General features: G+C 37.0%; 1 protein-coding gene across 2 annotated transcripts; it reads right to left on the reverse strand.

Moving 5' to 3' along the window:
• Nucleotides 1-294: 294 nt before the first annotated feature.
• On the reverse strand, nucleotides 295-22,259 carry pacsin2 (protein kinase C and casein kinase substrate in neurons 2). Of its 2 annotated transcripts, XM_028043818.1 has the most exons (11): nucleotides 22,110-22,259; nucleotides 13,545-13,621; nucleotides 13,095-13,251; nucleotides 11,794-12,029; nucleotides 10,201-10,356; nucleotides 9,933-10,108; nucleotides 9,719-9,839; nucleotides 7,553-7,683; nucleotides 3,867-3,998; nucleotides 2,704-2,885; nucleotides 295-1,837 (listed from the first exon to the last, which is right to left on the reverse strand). In XM_028043818.1, the coding sequence occupies exons 2-11, from the start codon at nucleotides 13,599-13,601 to the stop codon at nucleotides 1,725-1,727; spliced, it is 1,461 nt and encodes a 486-aa protein (XP_027899619.1). In that variant the 5' UTR covers nucleotides 13,602-13,621; nucleotides 22,110-22,259; the 3' UTR covers nucleotides 295-1,724. The 2 variants fall into 2 exon arrangements, with proteins under 2 accessions (XP_027899619.1, XP_027899620.1); XM_028043819.1 differs by lacking the exon at nucleotides 3,867-3,998.
• Nucleotides 22,260-23,177: the final 918 nt, after the last annotated feature.

The raw sequence follows: 23,177 nt of genomic DNA on the forward strand, positions 1-23,177 counted from the left end.
TAATCACAAAACTGACAACAAAATGCATATGCTTAATATAAACTGGCACCAAGTTAAAAAAAGAAAAGCAAAACAGACCCATAAAATTAGTGCATTAAGTGTTGAAAATTATATGATCATAAAAGAACTAAAATTACTTTAAGCAGCAATGTAAATTGTATAAAATGATATATTTAGTGATTTTTTTTTAGATTACATAAGTTAAACCCAAACCTAGGAACTGAAAAATGTCTATAAGGTATATCAGATGAAATATGGCATAAGCATTCCTATTTTTATATTGAAAGGCAAATCTTTTGCTGAATAAATCTATTTATTATGTTGTGATACAACATTTACAAATGTGCAAGTACAGCTGTTACTGCCGACCGACAGCAACCCAACCTGAAAATCTGAGAAAACAGTTTTAAAGACAAAAAAAAACATCTTCTACCTCAATGTTAGATATATAAGCTATGAACAGGATGGAGTCCATTTCTGAAGAGGGTAAAAAAAAAAATCCAAATGTGCATCAGGGTTGTTAAACATATGAGCTTTTATGTCGAAGGTTTTAGGATGAAATTAGAAATTATGCATGTTGTATAAGAATGTAAATGGCTCTGTGAAGGAAAAACAAACCTATTTACAGGAATAACAGAGTAACAGCCTCAAGAAATACTCAAATCAATCATTTGATGTACAAAAGTATTTTAAATTACAGCATTCTAGCAAGAGTAGAACACGAGCACTTGTGGGATTATAAATTATTCCACTTCCAAACATGTCATTTCTTCAATATGCCTAATCCATGTGCAATATGCTTAATCCCAGCATTTATTTAAATTCATGTCTGCAACACATTGCTTGGATGCATTTTTATTGCTAAAACAAGCACTGAAATTTATTTATTTTTTTTTCAATCGCAGGACAATTAGCTTTTAGTAAGTGAACTGAAACATGCAGATTCAAGTGAGAGAAACATTCAGTGTTGCATGAATAATAAACAATATAATTATGCAATCTGTGTGTGTCGGCAGGAAAAAAAAAATCTGTGGTTGCATACATCTAGCATCTGTAAGATATGTGAAAAATACAATCACTGAATATACATTCATCTGCACTAACCTGAAACCTTAAGAGAAAAACAAAGATGAAGAAAGGATGAGGCTCGACAGCTCAAAATAATTCCTTAAAATAAGCAAAACTAACAAAACGAAAGAGCAAATTTAAAAAGGTAATACATGGAGGTCAATATTATACAAACAAATGTTCTACATATTAATGGGCTGGATTCCATTAGCAAGAATAACTAAAAAGCCTCCCTCAATGAATTAAAAAAGGGCTTAAATATTAAGGCTGCATTTGACGTCACAAGGCAGGTTGTCGTCCCAGTGTTTTGTTTTAAACAATATATATATATATTTACACATTTATTAACACACATTTCATTGAATCTCACCTAACACACATCTGAATAGCTTGTCTGTAACAGCATTAATGTGATTTTATGTAACATCTTAGACTGACAGCAGCTGTTCCCCCAGATCTATCCGGTAACATGTGCTCTGCTTCCTTTCTCTCTCTTTTGTTCACACCAAAGCCAATCTGTGGGAAGCAACAGTGGTCCTCATGCAAACCGTACAACACGCTTATTTAATCATTTACTAAGGAGGAAGAGAAACATCAAGCCCATTCTGCCTGAACGCTTCTTCTTTCTTCACATTTGTTGCGTCAAGCGAAGCTTTTCACTGGATGTCTTCGACATAATTAGCAGGATAGAGACCGATTTGGCCATCCTTGAGTCGGCCTTTGCACCAGCCTTGATCGTCCTCTTCTCCAATTTTTGTAAATTCATCACCTGCAAAAGGTTAAAAGGGAATGAATAAAGGGTGAGGAAGATGGTTGACTTCTAAAATATGTGTCAAAGGTCTACTTTTTATTACTAACTCAATATCATTTAAGACTGGATGATAACCCAAGTTTTTGCTGGAAAAAACCCCCAGCTAGATAACTGCAGCATGTCTCTGCTCCTAAAATATCTAATGACTGCTTGAGGCAGGATGGCTAGAAATATTAGAAGACGTTAGAAGGAGATAATATTTTAAAAGATATTAATCAGAATCTGCTATATTTGCTATCAGGATGTCCGGGCTTAACAAAAGCACCAGACTTAGGGCTGCACAGAAAATTGCAATGAGGACATGAATTATGATTAACTCACATTTTTCTTGAACATAATGTCCCTCACTACTGAGTTTTAGCATCTTGGCAACTAGAAATAGCCATTAAAAGTCTGTCCATAAAAAAGTTACATTTATTGAAGTTAAAATATGATATTCCACTAGTCCTTAGAGGCAATATTTGCAAGTTTTTACAATTGTAACAACAATGGTGGCTCCACATTGTGTAGCTTTGATTAGCACAGCTACTAAAATCAAGAATGAGGGAATAATTGGTACAAAGCCATCTAAAAAGTTAAGATTTTAAGGTCAAATGTGCAGATTCTTCTTCAATCAATTGTTGAATAGAAGCAGATTTGATACAATGTACTGTTTAAAATAGGAACTGCAGTAAAGGGATGAGCTTTATAACTATATTAGAAAAGTATTTATCATTAATATACTCAAAAGTTGGATTTGTCTTTTACGTCCGAGTTAGATTATGATACTGAAAAAGATTTTTGCATGTCTTCACCAGAGGTTTTATGTTATTTATGCTGCAAACCTGCTTTGAAGCTCAGCTCATCCTGCTCTTGTCCCTCGTAATCGTAGAGGGCTTTAACGGGAACAGAAATGACCGGGGACTCGGGTTCTTCCTCAAACGGATTGCCGTCGCCATTGGTGGAGAAAGGGTTTCCGGCTGTGTCCTCGTCTGACCAGTCTGGGGTCTTCTCAGTGCTGTTGGTGCTGGACAGACAGGCAAAACATCCTCACTTAAAAAAATAATAATAACCCGCCGTGTTGTTTTTGGTAAAGGTTCAGCATGCCAGGCTTAAAAGTTCAATAGTTAGAAGTAAGACGAATACACCAGCAGGAACAAACCACACAAAAGCCCAAAGTGCAGGTGAATGACATGATGAAAACATTTGGTTTCAGTCAAATCCAGGGTAAAATTTGCTTATTTGTGGCAGCGGCTCAACTTAAGCATTTGTTTCACGATAAATGAACGTAATTTCTTTCATGCCTTTAGGAGATGAAGAGCTGGCAATGTTGATGAAAGGCAAGTCAAAAACGATAAATAAAACATGGCAACATAAACATAGCAGGTTCATGAAACAAAAAAAACAAAACAACAAAGGCCAAGCAAGACAAATCATCACTGCAAACGCATGATTGGGGTTTTAACGTTGACGGCCAGCAGAGGGAGCCACCTAAATATAAAGTACTGGGTTCTGATAGCTGGAAAACCAGAAAAGCAACACAAGGGGGTTACAGTCAGACCAGTTTGGAGTAAAAAAAAAAAAAGAAAAAGAAATTCAAAGGTTGTTTCAAATTGATTTTTTTGACTTAATGCCAATTGGAAATGAACTGAATTAAGCAATCAGTCTCTAAACCTGTGAATACATGTAGCAGCAATCAGATCTGACTGTAAGACAAAGACATTTCCCACAGCAGAAACGAGCGCCTCCATGAGCGTCTCGACATTTAATACTCTGCAAAAATGTGAAACTGTTAGGCGTGAAGGACAGACACACACTGACTGTGTGCAGTGCCATTCAGAGACCATGCAGAGCAACACAACAACCTGAACCCTGAGGGAAGGATAAAAACGAAAAAGAAGAGATGCAGGAGACGCAGCACAACGACAATCTAAGGAGTAAAAGATGGAAAAGGAAGAGGAACAAAAGAGGCTGCGGGTTGGCGGAGGGTTTCCTCCTGTTCACCAACATTTTTATTTCCTCTTTATTCACAGAGACGTGGTTGATGGTTGTCTGCTTCTCCTCAGCCATCTCCTCCTGTTCCTCATCATCTTCAAACGGGTTTGTGCCCACCGGTTCTGTTTTAGTAGCCGCATTCAGGCTGATAACATGGAGCACAATTAGATATGGATTAACATGCACACACACATATATATTTGAGATGTGGACAAAGACAATGTCCAACTTTTTATTGAATAATTCTGCATGAAAAGAAAAGGTAGATAAGACACTTTTCACTGGGTTGGGGTGAATAATTGGGGTTTGATGTTTTGATTTGTGCTTGGGATAACTGTCGCGTTTGTTAAACCAGCTGTGTCTAAATTTCAACTAAATGAATAGGAATGTGACCTTCGGTTGACAGGCTTGAGAACATAACCAATTTCCTATCATAAATGTAACAAAATAAGCCTGAAAACTGGGTTTACATCTGGAAACAAACTGATTTAAATTCACAACCAATTATGGCATAAGATTATTGATGGCTACAAAAAGCCTGTAGTTGAAATTCAACTTCCTAAATAATTTTATTTTGCAACATTTTGACATTAATCACCAGATTTCACTTTTAAAAGCCGTCCAAGTTGTTTATTCAAGGCTTCGGCAGGTTTCACAAACTCAAATTTAAGACTTTTTATGTCAATAATCAGTAGAATTTAAGATCTTTATCTCCAGAGAACGTAGGACGTTTGTCCAGACAACTGGCAATAAACTTGGACTTACCCATGATGGATACAAAAAAAGCTAGCTAGTTAGCAGAGGTACGTTATCAGTGAGTCGATGTTTGCATGTGTCTCAAACTTTTGTCTGACAGAAAAGTCCCACAAGAAAAATATATAGAGTATAGGATTAAATAGTTCTGCCACAACAACATTTAAGAACTGTGATCTAAGGTTAAATTAGTTTTTTTAATTAATTTAATACATTTTAAGGGTTTAATTTTAAATGCACGTATTCAAGGCTTTTTAAGGATACTCTGATACCTTGTCATTTGATACAGTTCATGCTGAATAAAAGTAGTTTAAATGAAAAGCAGAAGGGTCAAAATTAATTATATTTAAAAACAAGTGTGTAACCTTCTGACACACACTGGAGCAAGATGCAAATCCAACATGTAAACTCACGCTGAAGAAGTGAATCCATGCAAATGCTTTGTCACATGCACAAAAAGCGTTCGACCAATAAGTGAAGAAGATAAGATTATTTTCTACACTGAAATGTTTGAGTGAATGCTGCTCTGTTTCTGACTGGAGTCCCTCATTTTGTGATCGAGTATCTTCAGTAACAGTTTAACCCTGAAGTTATTTTAGTGAACTTGAACGACAAAACAACCAGAAAAATGGAGGCATCTAGCTCAAATCAAATCAGCAAATAGCATTTAAAGGTTTGCATGTAGAGAATATATATGATTAGGCCTGTCGTTATAACCAATTTTGCTGGACAATTAACTGTCCCAGAAGTTACTGCGATAAATGAGACCATTTCTAACTAATAGTGATAAATGCAAGTAAACCTAATCAAAGAACATCTAACACTGGAGCCGGAAAACATTTATAAACACAAACAAATAAAACAAGTAAAATAGATTATGAAGTCTCTGTAACTAAAACTGAATTTCAAAAACCAATAATCATTCAGCCTGGACAGGAAAAACAGGCAACAGTGGGCATTTGAATGTCAATTGTTTGGAGGGTTTTTCAAAATGGCGGCTTTTCCATTACGTTAAGCAACTGTTGTCCAAATGATAAATTGATTTATTGCTTTTTGTGACAATCAGAGATGGTTCAGAGATGATAACACTAAATTAGTCAGGTTATCCATTAACTGGTTATGTTTATTAGATAATCAATAACACTGTACTTGAGCAACTTTTAATGAAGATGACAAAAACATAAAGACCCACTGTAAATTTCTGCATCAAAGCACAAAACCTATCTTCAACTTTCACCACAGGAAACACCGGGTTTCTACTTGGTGTTGACTGAATTACTGGACCGTGCAACGCTGGCGGCCATCAGTTTGTTCTCGAGTGTGAAGCGCAAAAAAAGTAACCGCCTTTGTTTACACAGTCATGCCAGGCTGGTTGAGCCGAGGCTGTGGCGTTATTACAGCAAACACAGTGAGCTGGAATTTGGCACAATGTAACTTCAGAGAGTTCAAGCCAACAAATGAGATCTTTGAATTACAAATTAAGAAGAGAGTCTTTTTTGTTAAGATAAGAGGCATAAACCTGGGCTGAAATCTCTTAGGACTCATTGTGTGGCGACACTACTGATTCATAAACAAGATGGGAAACACTAACAATGGTGGGAAGAGGGTCAGGCAATCAGTAAAATGAAAGATCAAAGGTCAAATGCTTTAAATTACTAGAATTCCCTTTGTTGACTCCCTACACACTCCTGTCCTGCACCACTCTAATTTCTCATCACACACTACATCCTGAAGATGCGTGGATTTAAAAAAAAAACAACAACAAAAGAGGAAGGAATGTTTGACAAAAAGCTAATCAATAAATAAACATGAAATGTTTCATCAGAGGCATTTAAATGGAATCATCTGTTCAAAATTGAGAGAGTCGTGTGATTTATTATCAGGTCTACAGTTCATCTTTTCCCTGACATAGTTGGATCTTCAGCAAATTCCTCTACAAGGACAAAAACAGCTTTATCTAATTGGGTCAGAGGGATTCAATCATGTCATTAAAACAGACAATAAAACCTTCAGTGGCTTTAAATCTCACAGGAGTCAAATATCAATTTTTATATTTATGTTTTTCAGCATTTAGGTGAAAATTCAACATTTTTCCAGGCCCAAATTTCACACTCAGTTTGTTTAGTTTATTTTTTCAAACATGAAGAGAAAAAAAGTTCAATAAATTTATAGCAGATATGTTTAAAGTGGCCAAGGTTTAAAATAAAGAAGAATAGATTCCTTTGGGACGATTAAGACTAAATTAGAAATGTGGTGAAACTTGTCCTTGTATTTAGTTCATATTTTATTAGTTTATTTAATTGAGTTAAATCTCTTACTTATTTGCATTTTTATTGTGTTTTAAATTTTTTGATCTCAATAAGATAACCTGTATATATAAAGGTCAGTTTAAAAACACAGACAAAAATATAAAAGGAAATATGGACAAAAAAATATGTAGATGAAAAGATGGATAAATGGACAAAAGAAGGGAATGATGGATAAAAGGAGAAGCAAACGGATGGATAAGATACGAGTGCATATAACTATTTGACGAAGGAAAGAGAGTGTCTGGAAACACAAATATCTTTCCATCCTCCATTTCTTCCATTGCAGAACCATATCCAGACCTTAAATTGTTTGATTCCAGATTTTTTCCAGACTGCGTGGTAACTGAGCTTTAAGCTGTTCCACCTAAAGCCATTAAACCTTTTAACTTCCCTGAACTTTATTTATTTATTTATTTACTTATTGCTCCTGAACGTTTCTGTGCGAGTGAGAAATATTTCCACATTAGTTTTGGCACAGCTACAACAAACTTCTAATCCCAGGGGGAGGGGCGGCCTTTCCTGAACACAAACAAAATGCTCGCCGTTGCTACGGGAACGGCCATATAATGAAACATCATGCTGGCTGTGTTTTAGAGGAGTGGGTATTTTAGAAGAAGAAAACGGAGTTGATGCGTACCTGCTGCTGCTCTTGGCAGGTTGGACCGGCTGGTCCGACCCGGTCTGACTGATGGCCGTCAGGGTGACGCCCTCTGATGGTTTCTTCTTCTCTCGTCTGCTGAGGGTTCGGTTCAGGTCTACGGACCAGTCCTGGTGGACACAAAAACAAACATTAAAGTCAGAATGCTTGACTTTTTAATCCAAAAACATGCAGCAGCATAAGAAGAGAGAGAGCGTCTTGCACTCACACATACACAGCATGTGAAGTTAACTTAATTCAAGAAGACACACTTAGGAGATTAAGGCTGTGCATGCATATGTGTGTGTGCACAAAAGGCAGATAAAAATCACATATTTGATCAAATGCAGCTTCCATCACCTGCTGAAAGGAGGAACACAGAAATATTTGCCCACAACCAAAGGCTAAGCAGGAAGCGTGAAGCAACAAAGTGGAGGCCCTAAAATTCATCTACAAAACTTGTGTTTTATAAATGAATATTTCTTATAATGGACCACACCAACATTCACAATAATGAACATTTCCTTTAGTCTGCGTTACAATAAAAGCAGTTGTCGTAGCATGACAACCCCACAAGTAAAATACAGAATTATTATGTGTAGAAAAGTGAGACTTTTGAACTACTTTATGACTAAATAAGTATTTTGGTGACGCAGCTGGTGGGAGGAATAAGAGTGTGGACAATCTTGCACAGCAGAGTAGCAATGCTTCTCAAAACCAGAGCAAGAATCCAGTGTTGGAATGTGTGAACGACCAAAATGCTCCCTTTACTGAACCATATTCACTAAGTATCTTAAAGATAAAATGGACAGCCGAGTAGGTAATAGTCATGAACTTTGCACCAGTTTTTCTTATTTATTTATGCATTTACTAGTTATATTGCTTGTGTAATATTGTGGATTTTTCTTTGTCATCAATTTTAGTTTTTCTGTTAATGTTCAGGTGCTCAAGGTCTTTGTATCCTTTGATATAAATTTATTTGAAAGACTTTATAAATAAAAAATCCCAGAGCAGAAATTATAATGTCCCACTGAATGCAACCAGAATTTGGTTTTAATTTTTATTAATTTTTATTTACTCGAGAATGACTTTAAATTAAGGGGTATGGTGCCGGTTTGTTAGGTTTACAAGCTACTGCTCATAAACATTTTCCCGACTTCTTCTTCCCCAGCCAAAGTTAAAACCATTGTTGGTCATTTAAATCTCTACCTCATGAAATTAAATTCTTAAATGTTGTGCGTTCAATCATTTTCAGCTGCGTCTCATCTGCCTCGTTCTTTTACACTTTCCTACATATTTTTGAGGTAAAAAAAATCAGGAAACAATGGGGAAGTAAAGTTTGTAAAAAAAGAAAAGAAAAGCCTTTTAATTATCAAGTCAGGGTCGTGTGTCCATGCAGTAGATTGATATTTGTACCGCCGTTTAATTCAGCATGAAATGCAAATAGAGGGACATCAAAACACACACACTAATGGAAGGAGGTGTAAAATTGTTAGCGGGAATATAGAAATCCCCTCATGGCTGCTGTGACAGAATAGCCTTTTCGTGCAGAACTCACTACGATGGACCATCTCCTAAAGGAGCGAGGCTTTGACCAGTCCAAATTCTGTCAAACATGAGGAAAGGGAGGCAAGTTTGATTAGGATTACTGAATCACTGTCCAAACCTGTAAGTTTAAATAAGAGAATAAAAAAACCTGCAGCCTTCCTGAACACAGAGATGCTGTTCTTCATTCACATCCTGCCTAAAAAAAGTCTAAGGTGAACGTAGAAAGAAAGAAAAAGTGTAGGAAGACCCCCCACATCAAAAGCACTGAACAGCAAAATAATTTATACCAATGCCTGCAGACGCAGTTTTTTTTGTTGTCTTTCTCCTATTTCCCCAACAAGAAAAACGACCCCATTCTAACCCTCCTACAGCCGAAAAACATACCTCAGAGATGAAATAATATCAAAAGGCTGCACAGTCATGCAAAGGATGCATTTACAAGGCAAACAGCTGCAGTTAGAGGTTATTTATCACCATTTGAGCATTAGCTTTTCTGTTAGTGTAAATACAAATATGTTTCTATTCATTGCAAGTTACAGAAAAAAACGCATAATAAAGCCAATGTGCAGTTTTCTTTTCAAACAATTAATTGTGTGAATCTACGCTGCGTTCAAGTACCTCAAACTGCGGCCAGTTCATGGGCATGCCCGGGCCGTGATTGGATCGGAACCATTTCAAGTCATCCTCAGCATCAGTAGCAGAGATTGTGTCTTCAAGCGTCTGGTAAACCGTCTGGAATCTATGTTGACAGAACAGTAAAATAAATTACTTACAAAATCTTTATTTAACTCCAAGCCATATCCTTTTGATTAATTTTGTGCTCCCGTCTGACCTGGAGTTTGTAGAAAGGTCCAAGTGCTTCTTAACCTCCAGCAGAAGCTCTTTAAAGAAGCAAATACGTTTTTCTTCAAATTGCTGCGACTGCTCAAACACTTGCTCCATGTTTTCCATGTACTGAGGGGTCAACTTTTCGAGCTCCTCCAGGGATTTCTCATAGCGCTCTTTGGTCTGGAAACAACGCAAAGGCAAACAGGAACTACATATTTTCAATCTAAAACCCCCATAAAGGGATCAGTTGCTGTATATATAGCCGCTCGTACCTTCTGAACCTCCTGCTGACATTTCTCCACTTTTTCCTGCAGTTTCTTTTGAGTATCTGGATTGTTGTTGCTCTCCAGCTTGCTGTTGGTTTCCCTGCTGGCTGCCAGTTTCTCTTCTTTGCAGGCTGAGTGGTAAGATTTCTTCATTGTCTCCACCTGCAGGATTTAGAACCAACAACGTAAAATACATTTAAAAAAGTTAAAAACACCAGTCCCAAAGCAAAGGAGCAAAGCAGACAGTAAAATCCTACATTCATGGGCTAAAAGATTTGATTCCCTAAGAAGATAATTAGCAATTCACAATTAACTTTTATAAATTTTGAAGCAATCTTTGCATGTTTGAGGACTTTAATTTCAAAACTGCATACTTTACGCTTCACTTCAAATTTATGTGTCAAATTTTAAATATGAAACCTCCAAAAGAAATTAATGGACAAAGAGCAGAAGAAATAAAGACAGAGAATTAATAAAAAAGATGGACAAGGAATGGATGGGCATACTGATATATTGATGAGTGAGAGGACAGATGGATAACAGAAGGACAAGTGAACAAATGGATGAAAAAATATTAAATAAGATAGACAGGCGAACATAAGGAGGAATACATAAATGAATGGATGAAAGGAAGAATAAATGGATGGACAAATGAAGAGAATAAATAAATGTACAGAAGGACATAAGATGAAACAAATAAATGGATAGATGGAGATTAACCAGATGAATGGATGGACAAAATGCTAATATATGATGGATATTAATGGATGAACAAATAGATGAATGGGTGGACGAACAGATCAAATGGATGGGATGAATGGGCATCATTATTAAAATTATTACTCATTTCTTCCAGGCGCAGCTGAAATCAAATGAGTAAAACAAACGTGCTCGCTGAGTTTTCTATGATTCATTTATGAGGACAGGAATTTATCACTCCTATATGACAGGTTGGGGAAGTAACTGGAAGAATTTCAGGAATGAGTTGCAGAATGTAACGCGTGACTTGAGCCTCAGTCAGAGCAGCTGTTTCGATGAGCGACGTGCTAACACAGGAAGTTATGCTACCAGAGTGGGAGCCCTGGTTCCTCTGTTAGCTAGCTTGATTTCTTTCGTGTGTTATGATCACTTAAGTCAACATGACTATCGTACTGCTTGTGGTCGCTGACAAGACCAGAATACCATCACAGACAGGAAGTGAGGGCAAAGAGCATCAAGTTGCAGACTCCTCAGTGGCTTGTTGGATTATGTGCTTACTAACACATTTATCAAAACAAAGGAAAGTAGAAAACTCTGCTAAATGAGCAGCAGAACCCCTCACTGTTTCCTTCCTTTACTCTGACTCAAACACACAGAGGGCAGCATGTTGGAGGCGAACTCGTGGTGATAAAGTGAAGGGTTGCTCTGCTTCCTTGCTGCTGCTTTTTTAAAAATAAGATTGTTGCCACGGTGAGAGGAGATAAACAACGGTGAGTCAGGAAAATGCAGCCATGAGAACTGAAGGGTGAAAAGTTCCTTTAGCTTGTCACTGTTCATATTTTAGAAAAAAATAAAAGTCAAAATCACTTTGAGCTCTTTACATCAGAAGTGTGAACTCGCCTCTTTCAGTTTCTTGGCCCAGGGTTTCTGAGCCTTGCGGAAGCCGTCGTCCGTCTCTTTTGTTTCTTTGTAGCCCCCGATCATCTGTTTATGATACGAGTCCTTCTGCCAGTTCTTCAGCTTCTCGTAGTCTTCGCTCATTAACGCCGCCTTCACCTCCAAGTGGAGGTCGCTGACCTTCTCGGCCTCGGTGCAGAGGGCGGCCCACGCTCGCTCCAACGTACCGTACTGAGGGCCTGCACACAAAAATTATTCACACTGAATGCAAAAACATTCATGCACCGTCAGCTTTCCCTCCATTTTGTCACACTGCAAGCTCTATAAGTTCTTGCAGCAAATCTGCATCTAAAACGGCTCCATAGGTTAGATCTCACCCAACACTGCAATCTGTTTTATTACTGATGCCTCTTTTAATACCTGCCATTGTCATCCATACTCACTTGTTAACTGCTTTTCACTTCATTCGTACAGATTAATAAATTGGTATAAATCAATCTATAAAACTAGAATCGCTCATGAATATTTCCAACAATATTCGCATAAATTAATCAGTCTGACGCTCCCAAGAGTTTGTAGGTCATTAAGTGAATCCTCATTTTATTTCGTTTCACCCAATGATTGGCATAATTCGCAAAAAACAATAAAGCTCACCACGCTAACTATCAACCTTTGTCAAGTCAGAAAAATAAATAAATAAATTACAGTTCATGATCCATGTACCTACTTTTAAAGCTGTTGACTTGTAGTGCATTTAGCTTGTATGAATAAGGTTGTATGTTTATTTTTTTCTCCATTTTATTATATTTTTTTCTGCCTCCTGCTGTATTATATTCTGTGATATGATGTTTTAATGTTTTCTGGAAAGGTAATTGTTTAAAATGAGAATTTGTTCCCAACCTACCTGGTTAAGTAAATAAAAAAAAATGTATTAATTGGAATTGTAGCAAAAATCCAGCTTTTCAACATGCAAAGGAAGTTTAAACCTGCGATTGCAGAAAAAGATCAATTCACTCTGGAAGGCTGAATATATAATGTTTATTCCACTTCGCAACATGTGCTACTTTGTGTTGGTCTAAATGCGGGTGGGCATTTATTGTGTCGTTTATCATTTATTTTAATAAATATCTTTCCATGATAATGTTAAAAAACTGATTAGCATATTAGTTTAGCATTTCCTTCACCGTTTTTCAATGACAGTATCAATAACTATCAATAAATTTGAAAATATGACTAAATTAAGTGCCTATATAAAAAAAACTACAATTCAACAGCAACAAGCATTCGTTCTCCGATATTCTCACCCTTCTCTATGAGTTGCCGCCAGCGCTTTCCCCATTCTGTGAGCTGCAGCGCGTACGCCTTCTCAATACGAGCGCGTTCATGAATGCAGTTCATGAGGTCGCTACACAGCCGATTGCCGTCATCTACCCGCTTCACCGAGCGTTTGTAGTTTCCAACCTGAGCGTAAAAGAAAAAAAAAAAAAATACACAGATGAAAGGTTTACAACGTGTTATAAATCAGGATCTGGCTGGGAAGAACGGAACTTCTCTTTTATAGTTCGTCCTTTCTGAAAGATTAGGATTATTCATTCCCAAACGTCGCAACAAAAAAAGCAAACGACAATCCAGTAGCTTTTTTTGTTTTTCGCCTTCAACTTATCTTGAAGCGGAGTTGTGAATGCGTGTAAAGACAGCAGAAACTTGACAGATAAAGGATTTTGTATTTGAGGAAAAGATTGTGAAAGCCTCACCTCCCAGAAGCTTTCACTGGAGACATCATTCATGGAGTCATCGTAGGCACCCGACATCGCTGCTGCCTAAGATTACGCTAAAAAAGCCAAAAAAACAAAAAGAACATGAACCAAAGTGAAATAAAACAAATCATATGAAATTCACCCATTGGAAAAAAAGCTTTACAATTAGAAAGTGACTAATTCTGTATTGTCATGGTGGAACGTTGTTTATTAAATCAAAGAGGGACGGCGGAGTCTTTTAGATAAGAATGATTCGTTGCTTGAATTAGAAAGTCAGACAGGTTTATAAAAACAATCCACAATCAGTTCACTTTAAACACTGATTAATGTGTCTGACTCTGAACTGTAAATCTGCCTTTTCACTCAACAGATTTACAAATGTGAAATGTCAAATACAGGAACAGCTTGAGGCATAAACAACTTATCAAACGTTTGACAAAAGCTGGACTTTAATCAGCTTCAAAAATATTTCAGAAAACTGAGCTGTTCAAACTGTAAATATTTGATAATGCTTCAGTGCTTTTCTTTTACATCAAAATATATACGATTTGGTAATAAATATACATATCTATAAAATCCATTATTAGCTCCTGGTGTTTTTTTCCCCTTCCTGAACAAAGTTTCAATGATGTCAGTGATACTAAATATTTCTAAATCTGAGAAATATAAAGAATTTCTTTACTGTTTAAAGTTTATAGTAAATTAATCTTTTGGACTATTTGGAGTTTGATTTAATTAAAATTGCATATTACTGCTATAATAACTAAAAAAATTTTAAACTGATTTAAATATAGGATATAGGCTTAAAAATAGTTTTGTTCGTGATTTAGTCATTTCTACTTATTCTCACATAATTCGTTTAGAATGCAATTTTTATTTTTTATAGATTCATAAAAGCATGAAAACATCTCAAGCCTTCAGTTTTTACACATTTGATTAAAGGTGAAAACAAACTGACTTTGATTTAATCCAAGCCTAATTTTCACTTTTACAAAGACAGCCACCAAAAGATACATTTGTGATCTGGTTAGATAAGCCCGGCAGCAGGTGGGTGTTTTCATGTGGTTTTATTGATGACGAAGTGAACCCACGGAAGGTTCTGGCCACACACACACACACACACAAGTGCCCACACACACACACAGAGTCTCTGCTCTGGCAGAGATAAACAAAAAGTGACTGTCGAGGATACACAGCAGGCGGCTTCCGTTTCCTTGAGACGGGCGAAACACTCGGGTCTCTGTTAGTCGTCTCCGCATCACGTCCATCATTTCAAACTCCACAACCTCCCTTTTCTCTCTCTCTCATTCATCCCCTCATTTTGCTCTCCACTTGGTTACTCGGTCGTCTTCCCTTCCTCATCTGCCTCTTTTCACCTTTCACTCTCTTGTGATTAGATTTTCAGACGGTGGCAACGTCTAGCTCCAACAGACTGCAACTGAAAATTTGCATTAGGATTTAAATGATTCCAGGAATTATTTGAGATCATTTTTTTAATGTTGTTGTTCCCAATAAAAGAAAACAAAAGTAGCAAGGGAATTAGATCATGACGAACTGGAGAGTGTTGATGATCTCTCCATTAATATTTTAAGCTTTTGAACAGATCAATAAGTTTTATTTAGAAATAATTAGCAGCAACAGTTCACTCCAAGTGCTGTTGTTCTTGTATATATATTAGCCAAAAAGAATTGCTGCAATAAAAACAAATAAGTAAATGGCATACTTTGCATTCAGGCTCCCTGTGCTACTAATACATTTTGAGACGTTTGTCATTTATTGCAGCAGAAAAAGATAAAGTGGTGGGAAAGTCTTACAGAAAGAAAACATTATGCATGTCTGCAATGAACCCAAAGCAGAAACACATTTATAAAGTTAAGGATTTGATCATTTAGCATGATTCATATTATGCAAACATTATTATTGCATGATGCAGATTTTACTACAAATGACTACAAAGTCAGCAAGTACAGTTCAACTTGAGTTTAAAGTTGTGTACAGTCCCACAAAAGTAGGGAAATAGCTATATTGTTGTTTTTTATGAGCTCATAAAGTCAAAAAACTAAATATCAAATGATGGGGGGAAATTATAAGGCAAACACAAAACAATAAACAACTTTCTAATTGAGGCAAAATTTGATTTTCTTTTTCTTTTGTCCTTTAAAAAATTCCAGGAAAAACCCCAAACTTTGTTTTTTCACTTATTCAGACCTGGAAAATACTAAAACCAAACATGTTAACTTTGATATTAACCAGTTTAGATGTAGCCTAATTGTGTTTTTGTTTTCTAAAGACTTCAAACTGCATCCTGTTTTTATTAATTGAAGTTGTGAGCCATGTTTAGCTCAGTCAGCTTCCAAAATATGACATTATGACCAAATCAGATAAGAGCAGATAACAGAAAGTAACTTCATATCAGAGGATGTTAAATTAGAGTAGAAAACATTCTAGTCGGTACAAATAATGAAGGAGTTTTGTATTTAACTAAAAACAAAACCATATGAGAAGTATCAAATGGTAAAATGGGCTGTTTTAGTCAAATAAAATAGTAAATGATTCTCTTAATACATTTCCAGACTACTCTTAATGTATTATATAGGCCTGAAAATTTTTTTTTTTAATTATTCACACATAAAAGGCTAAATTAGACAATGCTTTTGTTGTATTCTTTAAACCAGCGTACAGTATAGTCAATATTATAATATCTAACAAAACTCCCATCTCTGATTCAAATTCCAGTCGAACAAGATCCATTTTGAAGCCAAGTGTGATCACACAGAGTTTCTTTTAGAGGAGTGGGACAGCGAAAGGATGAGCGGTCAGTGGTCCGCGTCCTCCAGGGCCGTTCCTGGACAGTGGGCTGCTTTGTGGTTACCACCAACAACATGAACAATCGTCCTTTTAATGCCGATTGAGTTCAGTCAGGTTTAAAGTTTACAAATGCTCCAGCCTTTGTGAGCGCAGCAGATGTTATCTGTCACCATTTCAAGAGAATGCCAGATATTCAAATTTACTCAGGCTTCTTGTGAACTATTTACTGAAGACTGGATCCCTTTTTGTTTTAAAGTACGGTAACCAAACCATCACAATGCTTAGCAAATTTTTGGAACCTCTTGGGCAGGGCCGGATTTGGTAGAATAAGGGCCCTGGGCAGAAAATTCCCCTGACAGTCTTTCCAGAATGAAATATAAGTAAACAAATAAAATTAGAGAAAAAATATACACGCAGCTAAGATTTATTTGCCTTATTTAGGTGGTAAAATACAATTGAACTGATTATTAATAAAACTAAGATTTGTCTATGTTTAAATGAACATTAAATAGAGCCCAATTGTAATAATATTTAGGAAATTCCTCATTCACCAAAGCTCTGTCTTCGTCCTAATGTAATCAACGTTGAATGGAAACAAACGCCTGCATACCCTTGGCTCCGTGTGACACAGGGGGGGCAGTTTTAAACAATTGAACGCAGCCTGGCCCATAACTGTAAACAAGGCTGTTGACTGAGTGGCGGTCTGAAGTCCACCCAGTCCTCCACTTTGCTGGGAACCTCAATGTTCACTGCCTCATATAAGGAGAAGATGAGAAACAACACACTGGAGCCAGAATAAAGAGATAAAACAATCACACACTAAAGGTTTTGTCATTTAAACTGATAAAACAGGATTTCGTCAACGCCACATGATTACAAGATTTGGAGATTACATAATCAAGCCCAACAATGATATCCACTAAATGTCGATAGGGAAGTGAACTGCTAAGCACACTGGAATCTGGCTGCTGGCAGCAGCCTTAAGATAAATGTGAACAAATGCATTCCTCAGAGCTCCCATGCCTAAACTGAACCTTGGCATGTTATGTAAGCATGCGACCAAAGCTGCAAACACAATCATGCAAGATCCCATCGACTAATTCTGGTTTTATTGAGAGATATGTTTGAGTAGCGGCGAATGATAAGATTACCAAGAGATGATGACCAAAGTTTACTGCAGATTCACACCTCAGCAACAAGCTGCATGTGTGATCAGCTACATTACAGCAGCTGCGTTAGCTAAATTTAAAGATGGCCAAACCTTACAGTCTTCACAAAAACAGCCGTCGATTAATCCCAAGTGCGCTGAGGGTTGGTGTGGCAAGAGTGTCACAAATGGAGTTGAAAAGCAAGAAAACGGCAACAGATCGTAACGGAACTGATTTGACAGCTGACAGGCCAAGACATGCATGTCTGAAGGCTGTTTATGTTTACATCACAGGGTTAAAATTTACTGCAACGACAAACACAAAGTTAACGCAGCACATCTACAGCGTTTAATTTTCCAGGTTTTTATGGTCAAATTTAACTTTAGTATCAAACTCTGAGTCTTTTAGGACAAAATGTCCCATGTAGACCCATTCATGTCTCCTGAACTTTCCCGTCTTAGCACAACTGTTTTTGTAGTATTTTATTTGGGATTTTCTGATCTAGCAACACAAAGTAGCGTCAAACTACTACCGTTAAAAAGTAGTAGTTTAACATTTTTATAAAGTGTAAAAGGTATTAGGGTTGAAACGGTTAATCAAATTAATTGTGATTAATCGATTATTGAAATAATTGTCAACTAATTTAGTAACTGATTAATCGTTAACTGCAATATACAAAAAAAAACGGGCATTTGGTGGCAAAAACACTAAAATGCAGTAGTTAAGCCAAACTGTACAAAACAATTATACATTTTGCATTTAAGACAAAAACACTCGTCTGTAAATATGTTTTAGTCAAAACTACAAGATTTACTAAAGCAAAGCTATGATATTGCATTTTAGGCAATAAAATCTTTAAAAAAGGAATTGGATTATTTGTTTATTTACATCTTCTAAAGTATTTCTCATATTGTTAATTGTTATTAAATGCTTATTGTTAACAAATGCTTGTGGCTGAATGAAAAATCTGTAGAATGTGCCATTTTTTTCTCCAATTAATTGACAATTCAATTAATTAATTGAATTGATGGATTAATCTATTTCTAAAGTATTTGCAAGCTGCATCCCTAGTTTGTATTCACCCTCCCTGTGCAAATACCTTTTGTCACCTTTTTGTTTCCATTATAGCTGCAAATCTTTTCAAATAACGTCTTGAACACTTTTCTTCCACCTTCCAATCACACGGTACTCTGTGTTGCTCCATCACATAAAATCCCAACGAGACGCGTTGAAGTTTGTGGTCGGAACGTAACAAATGTGAGGGGAGAAAAGTTTTTCCAACACTAAATGATTCTCACTTGAAAGAAGAAACAAGTTTTCCATTTTGCCTAAAAATAAGACTGACTACCTTTGCTATGGCTTTAAATGCAGGTAGCCAGGTGTATGGTTGAGTTAAACACCAACTACACGAGAACAGCTAAAAAAACAGAAGATTAACAAGTAATTGTGATTATATAACTCCAAAGCTGAGGGGGGAAAAGACATAATGCTTACAACTTCATTTGAGCAATTAAGCAAAACCTGCTTACAGAAGCAGGTAGGAACAGGATATGTTTTTGTAACTCCATTTATGTTTCATAAAAAAGTTGCAATATCTCACAGGAGGGGACGGCAGCTGAGCTGATCTATCCCTTTTTTATTACAACTTCACAGCAAGAGATTGCTTAAGCTCAACATGCCAATACAAGACAAAAACAACCCCACTATAACTTATTTTAAAAATCTCATGTGCACATAAACTTGTTCCCTCTCAGTCACCTCTGACCTCCTTCCTTGTGCAAGCTCCACAGCTGCACATGACTGCTGATCTCCCGAGGACGTGGTCCCTTTTTGTTGCCCAAATGTGGACACTTTCCATTGTAAACTGACATACGCTGAGCTTTAAAAGTCCACCGGACTAAATTTGTACTCGAGAGGCAACATACTTTTGCATCAAAGCCACCAGTCTATCAACAGCAGGTTGACCTCAAAATAACGGGCCGAGCACACACCTACTGCACGCTGCGTGAACGGTGAAAAACAATGCCGTTTGTTCCACATCTTCAGGCACTTTCCACTGACCATGCCAGCAACGTGGATGGGAACATAATGGAGGGAAACGGTGTTATATGAAAGGGAAGGGGAGATCCTTACATCACCGACAGGAACATTTTTTCCCCCCCTTGTGGAAACCACTCGACTATTTCCAAAACGTTTCAGGAAAGCATTACAAATACAAACCATCTGCAAAAGATACTTAATTGTCTTTTCGATGTGTGAAGTAAAGCTGTTCGGATCGTAAACTGAGGCTTCAATGCTCACAAATAAGAGATCTTTGAACTGCTTCATGGGTCTTTCCAGTGAATCCACTAATAATAGATTAATCCCAATGAAGCAGCACTGCCTGTGTTTTCTAAATTGGAAAACCTAAGATTAGCTCGATTATTTGGCAAAGGAATCAGTTCACATGGCCTCTAAAAGAAAGAGGAACTCCGAATTTTCACTACCGCTTTACCCTAGCAACGTTCCTACAAGAAACACACAAAACCACAAATCTCACGCTGAACAATGAAGGTGTACGATGACTGAAAGCTTCCACTGAATCACCAGGACCCATTAGGTGCTGACTGCCAGCCTCAGTACAGTTCCCTGTTTTATGTAACTCAGGATGTCGTAGTAACAAGTAACTTAAGCCTTAAAGGTTTGCTTTAGGACAGTGGTCCCCAACCTTTTTAGTACCGCAGACCGGTCAAGACTTCAGAAATTTGCTGCGGACCGGGGAGGGGGGAGGAGGTGGTGGATATGCACACAACACTTCACAAATTTGCTGCGCACCGACACCAACGCTGTTGCTGCTGTTTCTAAATCATTCTGCTGCTTGTGGGCTCAGTGTTGGCGCTCAAGATGTAACCGACTGAATCCGGTTAAAGGATTTTCAAAATAAAAGATCCTCCAGACTCGATACATAAAACGGAAGTATTTAATTATTTCTTGCGCGGCCCGGCACCAATTGGTCCACGGACCGGTACGCGGCCCAGGGGTTGGGGACCACTGCTTTAGGATATAAAGCTATATGCTAAACAGGGTTTCCCTCAGTATATCATAAGCCTGGCAGGCCACCAGGCTTTACTTGTGCCCCCACCAGGCTAAGCATTGCTTATTTATTTAAGTCTTTTTAAAATGTTAGCATTTTATTAAGACTTTATAGTTGGTGTTCAGGTATTAATCTTCCAATCTTTCAATAACACATAATTATCGAGTGATATTTGCAAATTTCCTATCAACTTTAAACATTTTTAACTCAAAAACACGACAGGCTGCTGGATGAATGACTGCCCCAGCCCCCAACCACCAGGGTTAGCAAGTTTTCTGGGGGAAACCTTGAAATACATAGCATTGTAACTGTAATCATAGGGGTATATTAATTTATGAACGGTGTAGATATTTCTCTGTTTAATTGTAAATAGAGTAATTTGCATACAATTTAATTTTTGTGTGTGTATGCATTGTGGTGATAGAGGCAGTGCATAAAACATGCGTCGCTGTGGCTCTTCACCCAGTGTACCCTTGTCTGAGGGGCGCACCTTTTCTCAGGTCAGGTAAATAAAGATTGAGTGTTTGTGTTTTGCACAAAAAAAACCTAATGACTATTTTACACTTTTTTAAAAGAATATATTTAAAAAATTGGCTCCTTTTAGTTTAAGATCAAAACTACTGATAAACCAACATGTTCACAAAACCTTTATTTTATTTGGATACAGGATGCCATTCATGCCAAAGCTGGAACTGGTGATGTTTAATCTTTATGTTTAATCCTGGTTATTATAACCTGATAATCTAATACACACCCATGCCAGTTATTTTACACTGCTTCTTGCCATTATGAAAAATAAATGTAAATAAATAACTAAATTGAAGACTATTAGGAGTTTCAGGCTCGCTGTCTTAGCAATTTATTTTTATGAATGTCACCTGAGTTACACCTGTACATTGTAAATGCAAAGACTTAAACCTGTCACCCAGTTGTCAATGCGTAAAGCTGACTGAACTAAGCAGGGATCCAGTTTTCAAGAAATTTATGGAGGCAGAACCATTTTTTTCTGGAGTACTTGGGCCGATTTTGCAATGTTGTGAGCCTTGAACATGACATGCACCAGGAGTTTATCTTCACTTGCGAAACCTGCCCCGCCCTTTATCACTACAGGCAACGAAACACTGAGAATCTCTCTAGCAAGCTATATGCAGCTGATGTGAAACGGCATAAATGAACCAGCTGTTAACCAGACGTTACTGATTTAGCAAACAACGCCACAACGATCGTTGCTTAATTCAGTTAACTTTTTAATGCTCTGAAAAACTAAATATACTGCAGCACAGGCAGTTAAATGTCATCAAGTTCAAAAGTGTATCTTTTTAATCAAGTTCACATTCCCAGAACATTTGCTACCAATATTTACAACTAATATTGTTCTTTTTATACTTTACTCAGCCAATCGACTTCCCTCTTATTTGAAAGAAAGTCTAAGTTAGCCCCTAGTTAGCTTTAATGTTAGCGAAAGAGCCACAGCCCCAACAGCAAAAAGTTAGTAAAGCAGTTAAAATTCAAAACTCTTCGTGTAAAACTTACCTTGAGTACCGTTTTTGTTTTTACTCTCCGGGTTTAACTGAAAAGTAGTTTGTTACGGAGGTTCCAGTTTACAAATCTTTTCCCAGCTTATCCGCTCAGAAGCACTACGGCTCAACTGACTGTCTACTGTGAGTTAATTTCAGTTAGCCGGAGAGAGTGACTCTGTATCCGGTCAGGCTTTTCAAAATAAAATAACTATCAATATTTCGAACACAAAATACTGGACTAAAACCAGCAAAACGGGAGAAGGCAGATGTGAAAAACCACACATTTTTACAATATATAACAATAATTTATAAGTAAAAATATCTATTATTGACATACTTCATGGTATTCAGATTACATCGGCTGCTACAAAAATCCTTCACCTCTGTTTCACGCCACTATGTCAGATGGATTACAAATAATACATATTCTTCAGTTTCTATCATGATTACAGCTCCTCTTCCACCATATATTTTCCAAACATTTATATTTATGTATTGTCTGGTAAAATTGCTTACATTTGTTCTTTGTTTCAACTCCTCACTTGTGCCATTTCCATAAATGTATGTACACAAACACATTTTTTTATTTGAATTGACCTCTTAAACTGTTTTCCCTTACTCTGTCACTAAATATTTGTTGAACGTTCCATGGAAGTGAGCAGTTTCTTGCTTCAAACATGATAAGAACTGCTTTATATTTAACCAAATTTTATATTTTTGAGGATGGAGCTTGAGCTGAAAGTCACAACTGGATCTTTTGTGACCTGTTATTGCCGAGTAATTAGAGTAATTTTGGTAGGCCAACCATTACAGAACCCTGTTTTTAAATGCTGATGTCATTTAGTAATGGACAAAAATGGATTTAAAATAATTTGACCTTAAGTGAAGGTATAATTACCCCCTCCACCCAGTTAAATCTCACTTTCCAGGCCAAACCCATGACTGATTACAGCCTCATCTGCTGAATCAATACCCCAGTTAAGCATGAAAGAGGCTGGAGTATCTCAAAAAGCGACACATCATAACAAACCATTGAAAATTAGCACTTAAGAGCTTAGAGATATTCAGTATAGATGTTGTG

This window comes from Xiphophorus couchianus, chromosome 17 (assembly GCF_001444195.1).
Source record: "Xiphophorus couchianus chromosome 17, X_couchianus-1.0, whole genome shotgun sequence".
Classification (NCBI taxonomy): Eukaryota; Metazoa; Chordata; class Actinopteri; order Cyprinodontiformes; family Poeciliidae; genus Xiphophorus; species Xiphophorus couchianus.